Source organism: Penicillium canariense (assembly GCF_028826845.1).
Source record: "Penicillium canariense strain IBT 26290 chromosome Unknown utg000008l_segment0_segment0, whole genome shotgun sequence".
Lineage (NCBI taxonomy): Eukaryota > Fungi > Ascomycota > Eurotiomycetes > Eurotiales > Aspergillaceae > Penicillium > Penicillium canariense.
Window position 1 is genome coordinate 1,002,884 of NW_026622735.1, and position 15,491 is coordinate 1,018,374.

Here is a 15,491-nt window from a genome sequence, read left to right on the forward strand (position 1 = left end):
GACGGACGCCACATCTCCTCACTTTATGGGCACAAAACAAGTCCAAGCCCAAACGTTGAACCGGATCGGCGGTCTCCATCAGTGAATCCCGCCAACCATAACCGATTATACTACGCCGCCTAGTTCTAGACGCTCTTCTTTTGTCCGAGCCCCCGGAAACAAAGCATCAGCCCAGTGATGGCCGCCGTGATTCTGTGATCCAACCTTTTTAAACAGGACACCTCGTCTCCATCGCTCCTCCTCATTTTACCCACAACACCGCCGTCCATAACCCATACGATCCCTGCAAATCCGAACTTGCAGCGTACATACCTCCCTCCCCCCATCGTTCCTCCTGAGCCCCGTTTGGAACCAACCAGCATGTGGATTTCGGCTATTCGCTTCGCTGCACCGGTCGTGTAACGGCCCGTATCTCCTGCGCAACATACACACTCGACATCCTGCGACTACCCCCATTCGCTGTTTACTGTTAACAACTCATCCCTCCTACACCGTGCCGCCTCCCTGTTCGTGGGTTGTACCTTGCTTTTTTCAGCTCCCTCTTTGGCACATCTTTGGGACATCATTCCTGCCCAACTTGCCAGGCTTCCTCTCGGGTCTGCTGACTTGTCTACATCGTGTCAGCGCACCCTGACTCGGTCAGAACCATGGCTGCGGAGTCCGAGAGGCCGCCTTACCTCAATGGTGCCTCTGAATCCAGGGGGGGCCAAGGAACCAGAGGCGGCCCCAGATGCCGCTCATCGGTCGGCCAGTGAGGGTAATGACATGATGGAGGTGTCCCGCCCGGCCGTCAAGTCCCAGGGACAGGCCATGTCGCAAGTGCCCAAACTCCTTCCTAATCTCCCTGACTATTCCGTCCCGACGTCCGCCTGCAACTCCGCCGTCTCCTCCCGTGAACCCTCCCCCGTCAGAATCTCCTCGCGTCCCGCCAATTCTCCGTCCACCAGCCGAGCATCTTCTCCAACACGAAAAGGCAGTCAAGATCGGGCGAGCCCGGTCCGAGCCCCTACCAACGGTCACTCGTTTGGCCTACCCATACAATCCTCCTCGTCTGCTCAGCAGTCTTTGTCGGCGCATCCTACCAATCCTATCCCAGTTCTTACTCCTCCCGCCTCCGAACCACCAGCCAATGTTCTCAGTCCGGAAAAGCACAATATGCCATCATGGGCGGGGAATCGTCGTACAGATCAAGAGTCGACCCCACCGAATACCTCCCACAAGAGAGCTTCACTCCCGCTGCCGGAAGAACATGGAAAGGTGGACCGAAGCACGCCTCGTGCGGTCACGAGGGGTATCGGTACTCAAAGTCCTTCCCTGGAAACGGTTCAAGAGATGGCTAGCAATCCATCTACTCCGTCCAGCGACACTGCACTTAAGCCAACCACCTCGGATGACGCCCGGCTACACACGGTTGATGAAAACCCCATTGAGCGAGCCTCAAAGCAGAATGCAGAGAGCGGCAGTGACAGTGGTGGCAACCCCAGCTCGAAAGAGGAAAGTCGGTCTCATACCACCGGTGCAGCCAAACTTCCAGGGACTATCATGCCCCAGCGGTCATTTACTTCACTGAGCGGTACCGCGCGCGCGAAGCCTGCTGATGGCTCGGTTCGCAATATGATTGTTGAGACAGAAACCGTCAGCTCAATACCGCAGGTGTCGGTGGGAGTTGCCACGGGGGAGCGAGGAAACACCAGTCGGGCTGAGCAAGGCACTTTGCGCATGAAGCCTTCCACGGAGACAATTCGGCCTCGCAAAGAGAAGAAAAAGAACAGGCGGACGAACCCCATCACAACTGGGCCTGCCACCAGCAAGGCAGACATATTCGAAGCCAAGGTGGCTAGTGCAGTGGATGAAGCTGATGTTTCTGACTCCGATGAGACATTTGTCTACGAATCCAACCCCCGGACCCATATCCTCCTCGACAATCACGCTATCACTCTCGGACACCCAGCGCAACATCCATGGCGAGCCAAGTTGATCAGCTGGCTGGTCGTGCCCGTGGGGCCATGCGGGATGGTGCTCATAGCGTCACTGGCAAACGCAGCATGAAATTTACGAACAACACATACAACAGCAGCGTGGATGGTGAAGCTGGGGAGGCAGATGGAAGTCGAAATGCTGGTCGAGCTGACGGGAGCGGCACTATCACCCCCGGCATCACCAAATTGGACGTCACGGGCGCAATGGGGCGTACCCATCCCTCTTCGACAATGATGGGCCATTCCCTCAACCCCAATCTCAGCTGAAGTCGCCGCGGCACTTTATTGGCAGTGGGTACCGCCACTCGCGTAATAGCAACACTCGCTCCTCGCCAAACTACAAGACTGTCAGCAACAAAAAGGTGGGCGATGTATACGATTTTGATGCCGAGGGAGCTGATGATGAGCGCACGCCATTGGTGGGTAACAACCGCGCCACGCGCAGTCGTCATGGCCGACGACCCAACAGTGCCAGCCTGCGGCAGATGGAATACATGGCCCAACGACAACGTGGCTGTTTCTCGCGGGTTGGCTCTTGTGCCATCATTCTTGTTCTGCTTCTTATCATCGCTGGTGGTGCTGCCTCGTTCATCGTGGCCGCGACGAAAACTCTGTACGATGTGCAGATTATTGCCATTCAGAATGTGCTGGCTTCGGAGCAAGAAATCATGCTGGATTTACAAGTGGAGGCGATGAACCCGAACATCTTCCCTGTGACAATCGACGACACCGATGTGAACATCTTCGCCAAGAGCCGATACGTCGGTACAGACAAATTCTGGCGAGATATTGGTTCCGACGAAGAACTTGATCGATCCCCACGTGTCGAACAAAGTCGACGCCGGTGGTACTTGTCTCAGCTTGTTCGGTGCCTGGGGAACACGGACTGTGTCGAGGTAGCCATTAAAGGTCATCCAAAGGATCATGGTGACGGTGGTGTCGACAGAGGCACTGACCCCATCAATGACCCGGAGGGTGACCCGCAAACTATGCTTCTTGGCCGCGTCTTCCGCTTTGACTCGCCTCTCTCTTTCGAGGCGTCTCCTTGGGGCCATATGACATCTATCTCCAAGGGACAAATACGGCTCCCTCGACCTGGGAACAAGACCGAATCAGGCGGCACAGAGCGATGGGAGCGTGTCCTCCAGCATCCTTTCGAGCTGATTGTTCGCGGTGTCATCAAGTACCAGCTTCCGCTCAGTTCGCGCTTCTATTCTGCCTCTATCAGCTCCAGCGTCAAGTTCATCCCGAACGACGACGATAGCCACAATAGCCCTGCTGATTCAGACTCAACACCCCCAGGCAACGAAACTGCCCACATTCTCCTCAACGAGGGAACCATTACCCCCTCCGGCCGCCTCGCTGTGGACTCCGATGCTCGAGGCGGAGTTAGGTCGGGGGTATCTCAACGACAGTTCACGGCATGAAAACAAAATTTGGTATAATTTTCTTCTATTATTTTTTTTAGCGATAGATTGATGTCCCATCACGACAGTCCTTCCCATTCTTCACATATCATATTTTCTTCGGCTTCATTTCTTTTGTTCCATCCAATGAGACGAAAAGAAGCAAAAAAAGGGCACTGTCTTAGGTAATCCCTTGCCTCCTTACGTTTTCAATGCTGTATACCCATTTACGATATCGCTGCTTCTATTGGTTTCCGTCAATGGCTTGTGGTTACACAGTCTAAGACACGTGGTGCAGTAGCCCCTTTTCGACCATTGTTTTTAACACTATTTCTTCTTCTACTTCTACCTGTACAGATTCCGCCTGTCCACCAGTGTTGGACGAAGTTGCTTTATTTCGTGACGTGAGCAATGAGGGGGGAATTTTTTGACCAAATCCTACTCGCCTTGGCTATCTGCCGTCTTCTTTTGCTTTCCCCTTTCTGAAATGTATCTTTATTCAACCCTATTATACAGCTGTCATGTAATGAAGAATTATAGTGGAAATATAGCTGTCTGTAAGCAATACGGGCGATCACTCTGTAACGATCTTATGATATGGAAAGTTCCGGCGTTTGTTCTGGCGTTTGCAGTAGTAGTGAAATAGAGAGCTCATCTCTCTTTCGCTCTCTCCTTTCTTTTCCTTCCTCAGATTCGATATCTTCGTTGAATGGACTCTTCTTTTTGATGATTTGCCATCCGAAAGCCCTCCAATTCCCCACATCCAGCACCAGCTTCATCATGGCCTCCAGCTCGAGAATGTGTCTCGCAGAGGTTTGGGCTCATGGATTGTTTTGACGGGCGTTGGGTGTTAGGGTTCACTTTCGCCACACAAATGATGGTAACAGAGGAGATTTTCTATTACATTTAGCGCTTCAAGACTATCCTTTAAAGTGGATATGGCGATACACTCTATCTTGGGGACACGAAAAGGCACCAAGGTAATAAAGCGTTTCGTGATCCTTTCGGGGTGTAATCACTAACGTATTGGTAGAAACCCCGTATTCAATATGATCTCTTGGTTGCTAAACATCGTTGAGACCTGAGGTTGACTCCCCTTCCTACCCATTGGCATAATCACTTGGTACGTCTCTTGTATGGTGATAGTGGGTTCACCCTGTTGGAAAAATAGAATCACCCTGTTGGAGAAATAGAAGAGAGATGTGAGGAGGAAGATGATATCGTTTCTCGGTTTCACTTCGGCCACGATTCCCTAGGTAAACATGATCAATAACCTGTGGCCGGTGGCTATGAATTTGATGTGATCTTTGATAATTGCTTTGTGAAGACGGCCATATTTTGATAGGGCGTCGATTTTTGATTCGAAGGCGTTTCTTGTGGGGACAGAACAATGGCTGCGGGACGTCCAGAGGGGAATCGCATATCGTGTAGGCAACGACCTTGCGACGACCTCATTTCTGCCTATTCTTGGGGTTTGAAGAGGAGTATGATTCGATGGTGAATCAGAAGTGATTCGAGCATATTTAGAAGGCGTCCACATGCTATGGGTTATGCAGGTAACGACCTCATCTCTGTCCATTCTGGGTCATTTTCTTCACTTCTTTTCTCGGTGTCACGATTATAAAAACGGCCAACTTTTTTCTTCCCACGAATTTTCCCCTTCTTCGTCATCACCCACTACGTTTCTGCCGTGAATTTCATCACTTTTATCATTGTTTCATTATCCGCACACACCCTTGATCTTATCAAGCTTCTCGAGTTTGGAGTCGATTAGGGTTGTGGCTGCCGTGCAATTGTATCCTTGCCCATCTCTCCTTGCTTGCGTTAGAGAGCAGATTGCAGGCTAAACCTTGATCGTTGGTGGGCGATGGCCATCGTTGGTGAGCGTGGTCAGTAGCTTCACAATGTTGCCTCGAAAGAGTTTTTTTTGGGTCTTCATAATCGACTGTTGTCTCCGCTACAAGAAGCTCCAATATAAGGTCAGATGGACTAGATCTGACATCGATGATAACACCTGATATCTAGCGCTGGCCGACGAGAGTGGAAGACATCAAAGAGTATTGCAATTCATGCCCAGGATGTCAGCTCGTTGGGCCGAGAATCCCGAAAGACCCACCGCTATCCATCTCGGTCCTCGAACCAATGGCAATGTACGCAATGGACTACATTGGACCCATTACGCCAGAATCCCACAGCGGTTGCAAATACATCCTGGTTGGTGTTGATTATTTCAGCCGGTTTGTCACTGCGAAGACGGATTTCTCCTGCGTTCTCCCATTCATGCGGTCCTGGTTGCGGACTGTCATCTCGCATCAGCGCTTCTGCCAACGCCTCTTCTGTCAGTGTCCTCGGTCCTGAACAATGGGGCTGGAAACCCAAAAAGAGTTGAGCTGGTGAATACCCATGATGCTTGATCGAGCGGGTGTTGATGGCTTGGGTGATATTTGGGATATACTGATCCCAGTCAAGGGACGAACAGCTTGAGGTGGTCGTTGGGATACTTGCCAACGCGCATGCCGGTCGTGAGGTCGTTCAGCAACACAGATCTTTCCTTGTCTAACACTCTTGCCACTTGGTAGGGCCCTGACCATCGTGATTCGAATTTGCGCCCTTTGACCTGATCGAGCCCTGCCTTTCGCAAAAGCACAAGGTCGTCAACCTCAAAACGACGCCTAAACTTCAAAAACGCTCCGCAGAAGCTACTAGACTTTCATGAGAGACATCCTGCGAAGTCTGGCCCACTAATCCGCCTATAAATTTAAACACATGCTACACTTAATGACGAATTCATCGATGACCACCCTAACGATAGTAAACCTACGCTTAGGGACTAAGCGCATCTAAGGCAAGGATAATATAACAATCATATAATATAGAAGGTTCTGGTATTTATTCTAGCGTTTACAGTAGTAGTGAAATAGAGAGTGAAAGTGAGAAATAGAGAGCTTGTCTCTCTTTTACTTTCTCTTTTATCTCTCTTTCACTCTTTCTTCATCTCTCTCTCACTCTCTCTTCTTTATCTCTCTCACTCTCTCTTCTTCATCTCTCTTTCGCTCTCTCTTCTTTACTTTCCTTCCTCAGATTCAATATCCTCCCAATTTCTTTTCCAAGTCCTTCAACCCATGCTCCACCTCCTTCAGTGCCCCGATCACATCTACAAGGAACACACCCTGCAGTTGTTCGTTGGCGAGGTCATTTTCGCCTAGCCCAAAATCACAGCCTAAACATTTGCGCACGATAGTCGTGAATCGTGGTCCCATTCGATTACGCAGCATTGGCGCCTGGGCCAGCTTCTCAGCGGCATGGTAGTCCGCCTGCTTGTGCAGCGGCAGGTTCTGAAGAGCCCACCTCTGGAGCTGAAGCCATGGTTTGCTGTATCCGAGTTCGAGAAGCACGGTGCCAAAGCGGAACAGCAACTCATTCCGAGCGACGACGATAGATGCCGATGATCGGGTGTTCTCCGTGTTCGGTCCAGTGGCAGTGGCTAGAATCTGGGCCTCGCTTTTTTCTGGCTTTGAGAACTCAACCCTGAAGTACGGGATAGTAGAAGAAATGTCGTTTGTGTATTCTGATAGTTCCCCGATCCCGAAGAAACGGACCTGGCTGCTTTTCCATGTATCTGGGAGCCACGGGGTGGAGTGGTATTGTAAGACCGCGGTCGCGAGGGAGCAGGCAAGGTGGACGATTGTTGTCCTTGGTAGGTTTCGAGAGAACTCATCTTCTGATACCCAGGTGATGATCTCTTCTAGGGACTTTTGTTGTTCTGGTACGTGTTGCCCCGCGGACGGAAGGTAAAATCGATGCAAATTCAGTTCCTTGATATATCCGACGCAGCTGGTAGAGAGGCGTGATTGTCCGATTTGGAAGTGACCGCAGAAGTCCTCAATAGTCTCAAGGTCAACCATTGAATCAGGCGTGTCCGGTATGCTTTCTCTCAGGCTGTCATCGTCGGTTTGATGGATGGTCGACATCAAGCCCCCCGCACCAGCAGGCGTGGGTACAGATTGGGAAGCTTTTTTTAAAACCTTTCTTTGAGCCTTTTTGGCAGGCCGAATAACGATTGGCCGAGAGTATGCCGCTAAGCCTTCCATCTTATCTGCCCAGATATTGTCCTCGTCCTGCTCGGTTCCAGAATCCGATCGCTCAACCCGCTTCCGCGAGACACCTTGGTGGTTTCCGTTGAGAGCCTCGATCTCTAACCAGATCAGTGTCTCACGCCATAATGGGGAACTCGCTGCACAGTCGATTGCCACATTAAATTTGACATAGTCGTCTACGCGATCTGACTCGGCGAACTTTCGGTCATCCACAAGGGAAATATTCGCAGCATGTTTGTCGTGTTGCGCACAACACCATCTTAGCGCAAAGATATTGTAAAGTATATATGAAGCGGACCGGACTTGGCGATATTTCTCTAGACTGTTCATACAGCTCGCCTTCCACTGAGGAGCCAGTTCCTGACGCTGAGCGGTACTCTGGATATCCCTGAGCTCCGCGACTATCCGGGCTGTGAGTTCATTGAAGTCGGCTGTGAAGTCCCGAAGCTCTTTGATCGCACTCTGGACATTCTCTTTCTTCCAGCACAGCCGGAAGCGCCTCGGGAGTTGCCTGAGAATGGTGGTGCCAGCCGACACTCCTCCCTGCGCCGTGTGGCTCGTCCGAAAGCCCTCCAATTCACCACAGACCGTCGTAATGGAATCCAGCACCAGCTTCATTGTGGCCTCCCAGCTCGAGAATGCGTCTCTCAGAGACTCGAGTCGATTAGGGTTGTGGCTGCCGTGCAATTGTATCGTTGCCCATCTCTCCTTGCTTGCGTCAGAGAGCAGATCGCGGGCTAAGTCTTGATCCTTGGTGAGCGCGGTCAGTAGCTTCACAATATTGCCTCGAAAAAGTGTTTTTTGTGTCTTCATAATCGTGTCCAATTTGATCAACTCTCTCGAGTAATGGCGGAAATTGCTGAAGCCATCGGAGATCTTCCAGTAGTACTCGTAGGCTTCCAGGACGATCGGGACACCTGCGAGGACCGTCCCGACAATAAACTCCATCTCGCATGCAGGACAGGCTCATGAAGGCATCGATGAGGGAACTCCTGAAGACCGCAGAGAAAAGGCAGGTCGGCAAAAAGCGCCTGGGAATTTGGCTGACACATCGTGTTGGCATGCAGGCTGCGGGGTCGAGGCTGTGGCGGTGTTTCTCCAGAGCTGATAACCGACAGAAGGATGGCCCACCGTGACTTACTCCCGGAGGTCCAGCGAGACGTCCGGTATGTTACTGAGTCTTTCGATCAACCACATCTCCCAAGACACGCGCAGTACCCAGTGGCTTCCTACATAGGACTATGATCACTTTTACCCTGCTTACAGCTTATTCTGTAACACTTCTGCTCTGATCCTCGACACGATCGCCTACCAGTTCCCACTACTCCCAACTAAATGACACTGGGACTAGTTGACTGCTCAACCCTGTGGTACTGCTGCGGATGCCATTTCGGCCCTTACCACGCTGAGCTTTACCATAATTGCATGCAATGTGGAAAAGCGCTTTGCGCGACATGTGTCAGGAAGAATAGGAACGCCGACAGTCCAGGACCATCAGCCAGTTGGATCTTTGAGGCAATCTTGAATCTCTTTATCAAAGTCACCCAACAGAATCATGAATCTCCACACTCAGATCGCTTCCGCGGAGAGCTGGAGCGGCTGTTCCTCTGGGGTGATAGCTTTTCTGTCTCGGAGGGCAAACTGGACGTGGTCCTTTCTAGTTCATTGGAGCTTCGTCAAACTGTACTCCATACCCTCTGCGAACTAGGCAAGACCATCAAGAGCAAAGTGGGGTCAACGATACCGGAACGATCTCTCGATCGTGTTAATCTCAATGAGCCGGCCTTAGCTGACGAGATATCGAAAATGGCCGAGCAACTTCAGCGACTGTTGGACGATGCAGCCGCTTGTTTGGATACATTCGAGACCGACGCCGACCTCGAGAGGTTCTCCGATGATGAGTTCAGTCGTTACGACTCGGACGACTTTCTCGACGACGCTTCAATATATATCGACTGTCTTCTGGACCTTTCCTCCGCGCTTGAGAGCCCAGTTGCCGAGATCGATTCCCGCGACGATCTGTGCCACCAAATCAAAGGGACCACAAAATCTCATTGGATAGTTCCAGTTCCTAGAAATCCCAATTTTGAAGGCCGTCGACTGATTCGCAGACGAATTGTCAACACGATTACATCTGCATTAGTCGTCGATACATGCCAGCGAATTGCGTTAGTTGGCCCTGAAGATGTCGGCAAGAGCCAGATTGCCATTGAAGCCGCCTATCAAATCCGTGAGCAGGACCCAGAATGCTCCGTATTTTGGGTTTCCGCTACAGAGCCTTGGAAATTTACGGTGTCATGCATGGATATCGGACTTGCCCTTCGACTAAAAGACATAAGCGATAATAGCGATGAACTAGACATTCACGCTAAGCTCAAGACCGCATTGAGTGATGAACGAGCGGGGAAATGGGTCATGATCGTAGATGGAGCAGATGATATGGACGGATTCTTCGACGTGGAGGAGACTGGCCAATCCGGTGGCCTTGCATCGATGGCTTCACGCTTGCCATCCAGCAACCTGGGAACCATTCTGTTGACCACTCGCGATCCTGGAATAGCATCAAAATTTACCAAGTCAACAATTGAAGTCAAAAAGCGAACCAGTGCTACCGCACAGAATGCTTCTGAGATGCACCTTGCGACAGAAATGGACCAAAGTGAGGCTCTCAAAGTGTTCGAGACATGTTTGAGCAAAGATCAGATTTCCAGCAAAGCAGAAAACACGGCTTTGCTAGAGTTCCTAGGAGACCATCCCCTTGCTATCAAACAGGCTGCTGAGTATATGGTACGCACTCGCATTACAGTGCCCGAGTACCTCAAGTTGTGCGTCGCCGCAACACCTACTGTCGCGCAATTCGACGAGTACCTATACTGCAATGGCCATTATGAGGTGGTGGGACATCCAGTCCTGACGACATGGTCGATATCGTTTGAGCGGTTCTTACGAAGCAATCATCCCGCTGTCGAGTTCTTGACACTGCTTAGTTTCATTGCGGAAGGAGAAATTCCCGAATCATTGCTACAGACAGCCAATGTCTCTATAATGATGTCGCCAGCAGAGACTAGTGGCAGTATCATGAGAGACAGCAAAGGCACTCCTGATGTCTCCGGGCCATCCAAGAGACAAAAAACCGAGTTTCAAAAAAGCCTTTGGGGGGTAGACTGGCCGCTGACAGACTCACCCTTTTCCACGGAAGATGCAACAAAAGTTTTCCAGAACCTGGGCACGGTAGGGAATACACCGAGTCGATATTACTTCCAGGTGCAAGAAGCCATCAATACTCTGATGAGATTCGCCTTCATCAATCAGCGGACAGGAAGCTTCTCGTGCGAAATCCACAAATTGGTTCAGGTCGCCATGCGGGCATGGCTAGAGCAGAGGGGAGAGCAAGGGGACGCCAGTACGAAAGCCATCAAACATACTTTAGCCAATTTCCCCGATCCCACGATTCACACCAATCGTGACGCGGTGATATCCTACCTCCCACACGCCGAGGCAGCGTTGAAGTTTCGAGCATCGAGCTCGGACAGAACAGCTACAGCCGGCCTGCTGGGGTTTGTGGGGTACAGCTACGACCGGCTAGGCATTCCACGGGCTGCAGAGGAACTGAATAGAGAGGCTTACAATATAGAGATACAAACCCTGGGCCCGGATCATCCCGATACACATCGGACTGCGATGTGTCTGGCGCTTTCACTCTGGAGACAGAAACAAGATGGCGAGGCGGAAAGGTTAATTCGGTCCGCGCTGGCAGGCTTGGAAAGACTACTCGGCCAGGACCACCCAGATACACTGAGTGGAACGAGCAATCTTGTCGCGGTAGTTCATGGCCAAGGCAGGCATGAGGAAACCTGGAATATGCTCCAGCAAGTATTCTACCAGAATGTGGTGGTACCAAACACAAGCCATGCACAATTTGGGCATGGTCAGAATGACCGCAGAGGGAGACTGCATATGCAGCCGAGACATATGGAGACAGAGAGAGCGCTGCGAACGTCACTGGAAAGCCATATCCAGGTGCTAGGCTTGACAGATCCTGTCACGCTCGTCAAGATGGACAATCTCGCACACTTCCTTGCAATGATGGGCAGAGTCGAGGAAGCGGAGAGTTGGCACCGGCAAGCTGCATCTGGATTGGAGGCCATATTTAGAAGTGATCATCCTTGGACGCAGGAACTTAGGAATGGTTTCGCAAAAGTTCGAGCCACTGTGGGAGTCGCTTAGTGTATACCGTCTTTTCCGACTATGAGATGATTTTCAGTGGAGGGAGGGATACGAGAAAAAAGTCATTTGAATTATTAGAAAGACAATACATTCATAAGTCATCATCATATGGCAATATGGCACGGGCATAGTAGAATCATGATCTCAAAACCAGGCAAAGCAAGACGAGAAACGGGGCATCAAATACGTAACGGCATCCATCCTCACGATATCAGCACCAGCGCGAATCGAAAGAAAGAGGGAAACAAGAAATCAGATCGCCACCCAGAATTTGAACATCAAGACAGGAAACACGCCAGAGCCCAGCATCCATCTATCAGGGGGAAAATCATTCGCCATCCCAGAATAAAGCCCAAGTTCGACTGAGCGAGCCCCAAGTCCAGAGCCGAGTTTGGTACGAAGGCATGTCTAGAACAGAACTTGGGTGAATTTCTTGATCAATTCCTCGATCTTCTCGACAGGCGGGTTCTCGCCTCTATGAGTGAGTAAACGGCCGTTTGAGTCAAAGCGTTCTGGAAGATCAATGGTTGAGTCTGAGTCCAAGGGCGAGTGTGGAGGGGAAGCTCTAGACGAATCATGGGGATGGCGATATGATGGATGCTGGTGGCGAGACGCGGCAGAAGAACCAGAACGATGATCACGGGAGGACGATGATGGTACGGAAGAGGGGCGGCGTCGGGGTTGAGGACGGTGACGGGAAGGGTGTGAATTGATTGTTGAGTCGCTGTCGTCACTATCATACCCCGGGTCCCAGCGGTGCGAGGATTCCGGGCTGAGATCGAAGGCCACGGATTTAGACAAGTTTGGCTGGCTGCCGGAACGGAGTATGGGCGAGATGGGTGGGCTTGGCGGGATATCGTTTAGACCTGTGAAGCAGATTGTTAGCTGCGGTGCTTGAGGGACGGCACTGGGCGGCGATGCAGTGAACGCACCATCGACGGTGTGGTTCTGATCAGTGGGTAGGGTGGTGGAGCTCGGTGGAGCACTCACATTCTCATCAGCCCTCCGCGGCCTCGGAGCGTAGGGCTCTTGGCCCGAGTTGACGTCCCCGTAACCATAGGCCTGTGGCGGGGGTGCGGCGCCTGGGGGAGGAGGGTAATCCGCCGGGTTGTAGGGCTGCGGGGTGGCGTTCAGATTGGGGGTTGAGCCCGGGGGTGGGGGAAAGTAGTTGCTGTTCGGGTAGTAGGTCTCTCCGGGTTGCTGATGAGCGGTCTGGGGATGCATCGGGTAGGGTTCCGGGTCATAGGACTCTTCGTAGGGGTCGCGGTGTGCGTCATCCTCATATCCTGTATCCGCCAGATTAGCATGATGGTGACTGGGTGAAATGGGAGGGTCCATGACGGACTCACGAGTCCTCGAGTGCGACCGCTCGGCGTTCTTACGATCCCGGTGCTGCGAGTACTTGTGCGCAGCATAGCCCAGGCCCGTGGCGCCAAGAGCTGCTGAGACTACTTCGCGAGAGCGGCTGCGGTGCTTGCTCTTCCGTCGGCCACCGCGGTCTGAATCGGAGCTGCCGCTGTATCGACCGCCACGGCTACGGCTGCGAGAACGGTGGCGACGGGCACCATCAGAGTAGTATGCACCGCCTGGGCTAGCCGGCTGACCGTAATAGTGCTCTGCCGGGATGCTCCCAGTAACGGGGTCTGCGCCATACTCGATAAGGCCAGCCGAGTTGCGGGTTGGATCGGGGTAGGCATCCGACGGGGCATGGCTGCGGCTGCGAGATCGTGAGCGGCGCGCCTCATGGGGGACAAGCGCTCCTTCTTTCTCGGCCTTCTTCTTCTCGTAGAACCCAGTCGCAGCGGCAGTAGCCAGGCCGGCGCCAACGACGGGAAGGGCCTTTCTCAAGCGGCTATGGGAGCGCTCTCCTTTGCGGCTGCGCGAACGGCTGCGGGCGTGTTCAACCAGACCTGCAACGGCTGCACCGGCCAGACCGGCACCAGCCATGTGCTGCCGGCGCTTGGACTCGTCGCTCGCCCCGTCCTTGCTCTTATCCGAGCGAGTGCTGCTCAGTGCACGAGCGCGGGAGCGGGAGCGAGTACGAGAGCGGCTGCGGCGCTGATTGTTGCTTGACTTGTTTCGTAAAGCTGCCACACCGGCGGCCACCGCGGCGGCACCCAGGCCCAGCTCCATAAGAGTCTTGGCACGCGAATGCGAGTGAGAACGGCTGCGGCTGCGGCTATGACGACCGCGATTGCTGTGGCGGTAGGAACGATCGTCATCAAAAGAGTGCGAGCGATGGCGGCTGCGGCTCTTGCTGCGATAGTAGTCGCGCACTTGGCCAGCCGCATTGACGGCCACGGCGCCCAGGGCACCAGCACCGGCGGTCTTGACGGCGTGGCTCATGCCATGGCTGACCTCTTTACCTTCGCGCTTGTTGTGGCTGCGGAATAACTCGGCAGCACCCACACCCACCAGAGCACCTTCAGCAAGGTGACGCTTGTGGTGAGGGTGCTCACCGTCGTAGTCGCGGGTCTCCTTGCGGACATAAACCATGCTGTCATCGCTGCTGTAGTCGTCACGGTCGCGCTCACGGTTGTGGCGACGGCTGGTCTGGGAGATAGAGTCGCCGGGACTTAATTCACGGCGCGAGCGACGGTCTTCATACTCGCGGACCCGGCGATGGCGGTGATAGTAGTAAGGGTCCTCGTCGACATCGGAACGACGAACGACATCATACTCGGACTCGCGGGGACTACTATAGGCGTTTCGGGCTAAATTCACTATGATTAACTGTTCCTAAATGACTAGTCCGGTTGGCCTGGGGGGGGGGGGGGGGGGGGATTCTGGCCGCTCCAGGATAACTTCCTGGGAGCTGGTGAAGCTGCGGTAGGTGTGGGGTTCTGGGTACTCACGTTCGTACTCGCGCTCGAAGCGCCGGGCAGGCGGGTCGTAGTCAACCTCGCGCTCATATCGCGAGATGGACAAGGGTTCTTCTCGGTCAGTCTTGCGGCGGATGACCAGCTCGCGGTCCCCGAAGGAGTCGTCGCGACTCATGAAGTCCTTTCGTTCTTCTCGCTCGTCGGAGCCGATGACGTAACGCTTGATTGTAACGGGACGGTCGTCGTCGTAGCGCTCACGCTCTCGGTAGCTGTACATGGCAGATAAGAGAGGGGGAGAGGGGAGAAAGTTGAGAGAGGTGAGGAGTAGAGATGTTAAAGATGAGAATGAGAATACGGCTGACGGGTGAAGGAAGAGGAAGAGGGAAAGGTCAGATACGGGAGGGGCTCAAGCAGACAAGCGCCGGTCGGAGGGGCAAAACGGGACGGATGCGATGCAGGGAATTTGGGGGGAGGGGCGCAGGCGAGTGGGGAAATGCAAGACCGGAGTGTGCCAGAGGGCCAAAGGCTGTGATCGACGAGTCTCTGAATGGTCTCGGCACCGACGGGATGGCACACGCGGGATCCGATTGGTAAGGCTTCCAGAAAGAAATGGAATGCTTCCAGGCGAGCGCTTCCACTGGATTACTGAGGATCCTGGATGACGCCCGTCGAGACGGGTGGTCGAGTGACCAAGAGATGATCTCAGAGCTCCAGTCGTAGGGCAGCCCACGCTAAGCGGAGCCTCTCACAGCAAACAGCACCAGTCTCAGTCTGCAGATCGGCCGGCAGCACTGATACACTTGATGTTTGGGTGAAAAGAGCAGTTGGGCAGAGCGGACCAAGGAAGCAGCAAAAAGACTCGTCAAGAGCGTAGAGAGTCGAAGACGAGGAGTAAATCGGGGAGGATGGAGGAGTGGAGAGTGTGGAGGGTGTGGAGGGTGAAAGCAGCAATAAAAGTAG

The 15,491-nt window shown here is 53.0% G+C and overlaps 4 protein-coding genes across 4 annotated transcripts; 2 read left to right on the plus strand and 2 right to left on the minus strand.

Annotated features, from left to right (window-relative positions):
- Positions 1 to 681: 681 nt before the first annotated feature.
- Positions 682 to 3,406, plus strand: N7482_010312 (putative phospholipid metabolism enzyme regulator; the record flags this gene model as incomplete). The annotated part of the gene is made up of 2 exons (XM_056692436.1): positions 682 to 1,998; positions 2,138 to 3,406. 2 exons carry the CDS (start codon positions 682 to 684, stop codon positions 3,404 to 3,406), a joined length of 2,586 nt encoding a protein of 861 aa, XP_056538393.1.
- A 3,062-nt stretch (positions 3,407 to 6,468) lies between these two features.
- N7482_010313 (uncharacterized protein) lies at positions 6,469 to 8,430 on the minus strand (the record flags this gene model as incomplete). The annotated part of the gene is made up of 1 exon (XM_056692437.1): positions 6,469 to 8,430. The coding sequence occupies one exon, from the start codon at positions 8,428 to 8,430 to the stop codon at positions 6,469 to 6,471; it is 1,962 nt and encodes a 653-aa protein (XP_056538394.1).
- An 858-nt stretch (positions 8,431 to 9,288) lies between these two features.
- On the plus strand, positions 9,289 to 11,709 carry N7482_010314 (uncharacterized protein; the record flags this gene model as incomplete). The annotated part of the gene is made up of 1 exon (XM_056692438.1): positions 9,289 to 11,709. One exon carries the CDS (start codon positions 9,289 to 9,291, stop codon positions 11,707 to 11,709), a length of 2,421 nt encoding a protein of 806 aa, XP_056538395.1.
- A 408-nt stretch (positions 11,710 to 12,117) lies between these two features.
- N7482_010315 (DUF3824 domain-containing protein) lies at positions 12,118 to 14,808 on the minus strand (the record flags this gene model as incomplete). The annotated part of the gene is made up of 2 exons (XM_056692439.1): positions 12,118 to 14,423; positions 14,565 to 14,808. The coding sequence occupies 2 exons, from the start codon at positions 14,806 to 14,808 to the stop codon at positions 12,118 to 12,120; spliced, it is 2,550 nt and encodes an 849-aa protein (XP_056538396.1).
- Positions 14,809 to 15,491: the final 683 nt, after the last annotated feature.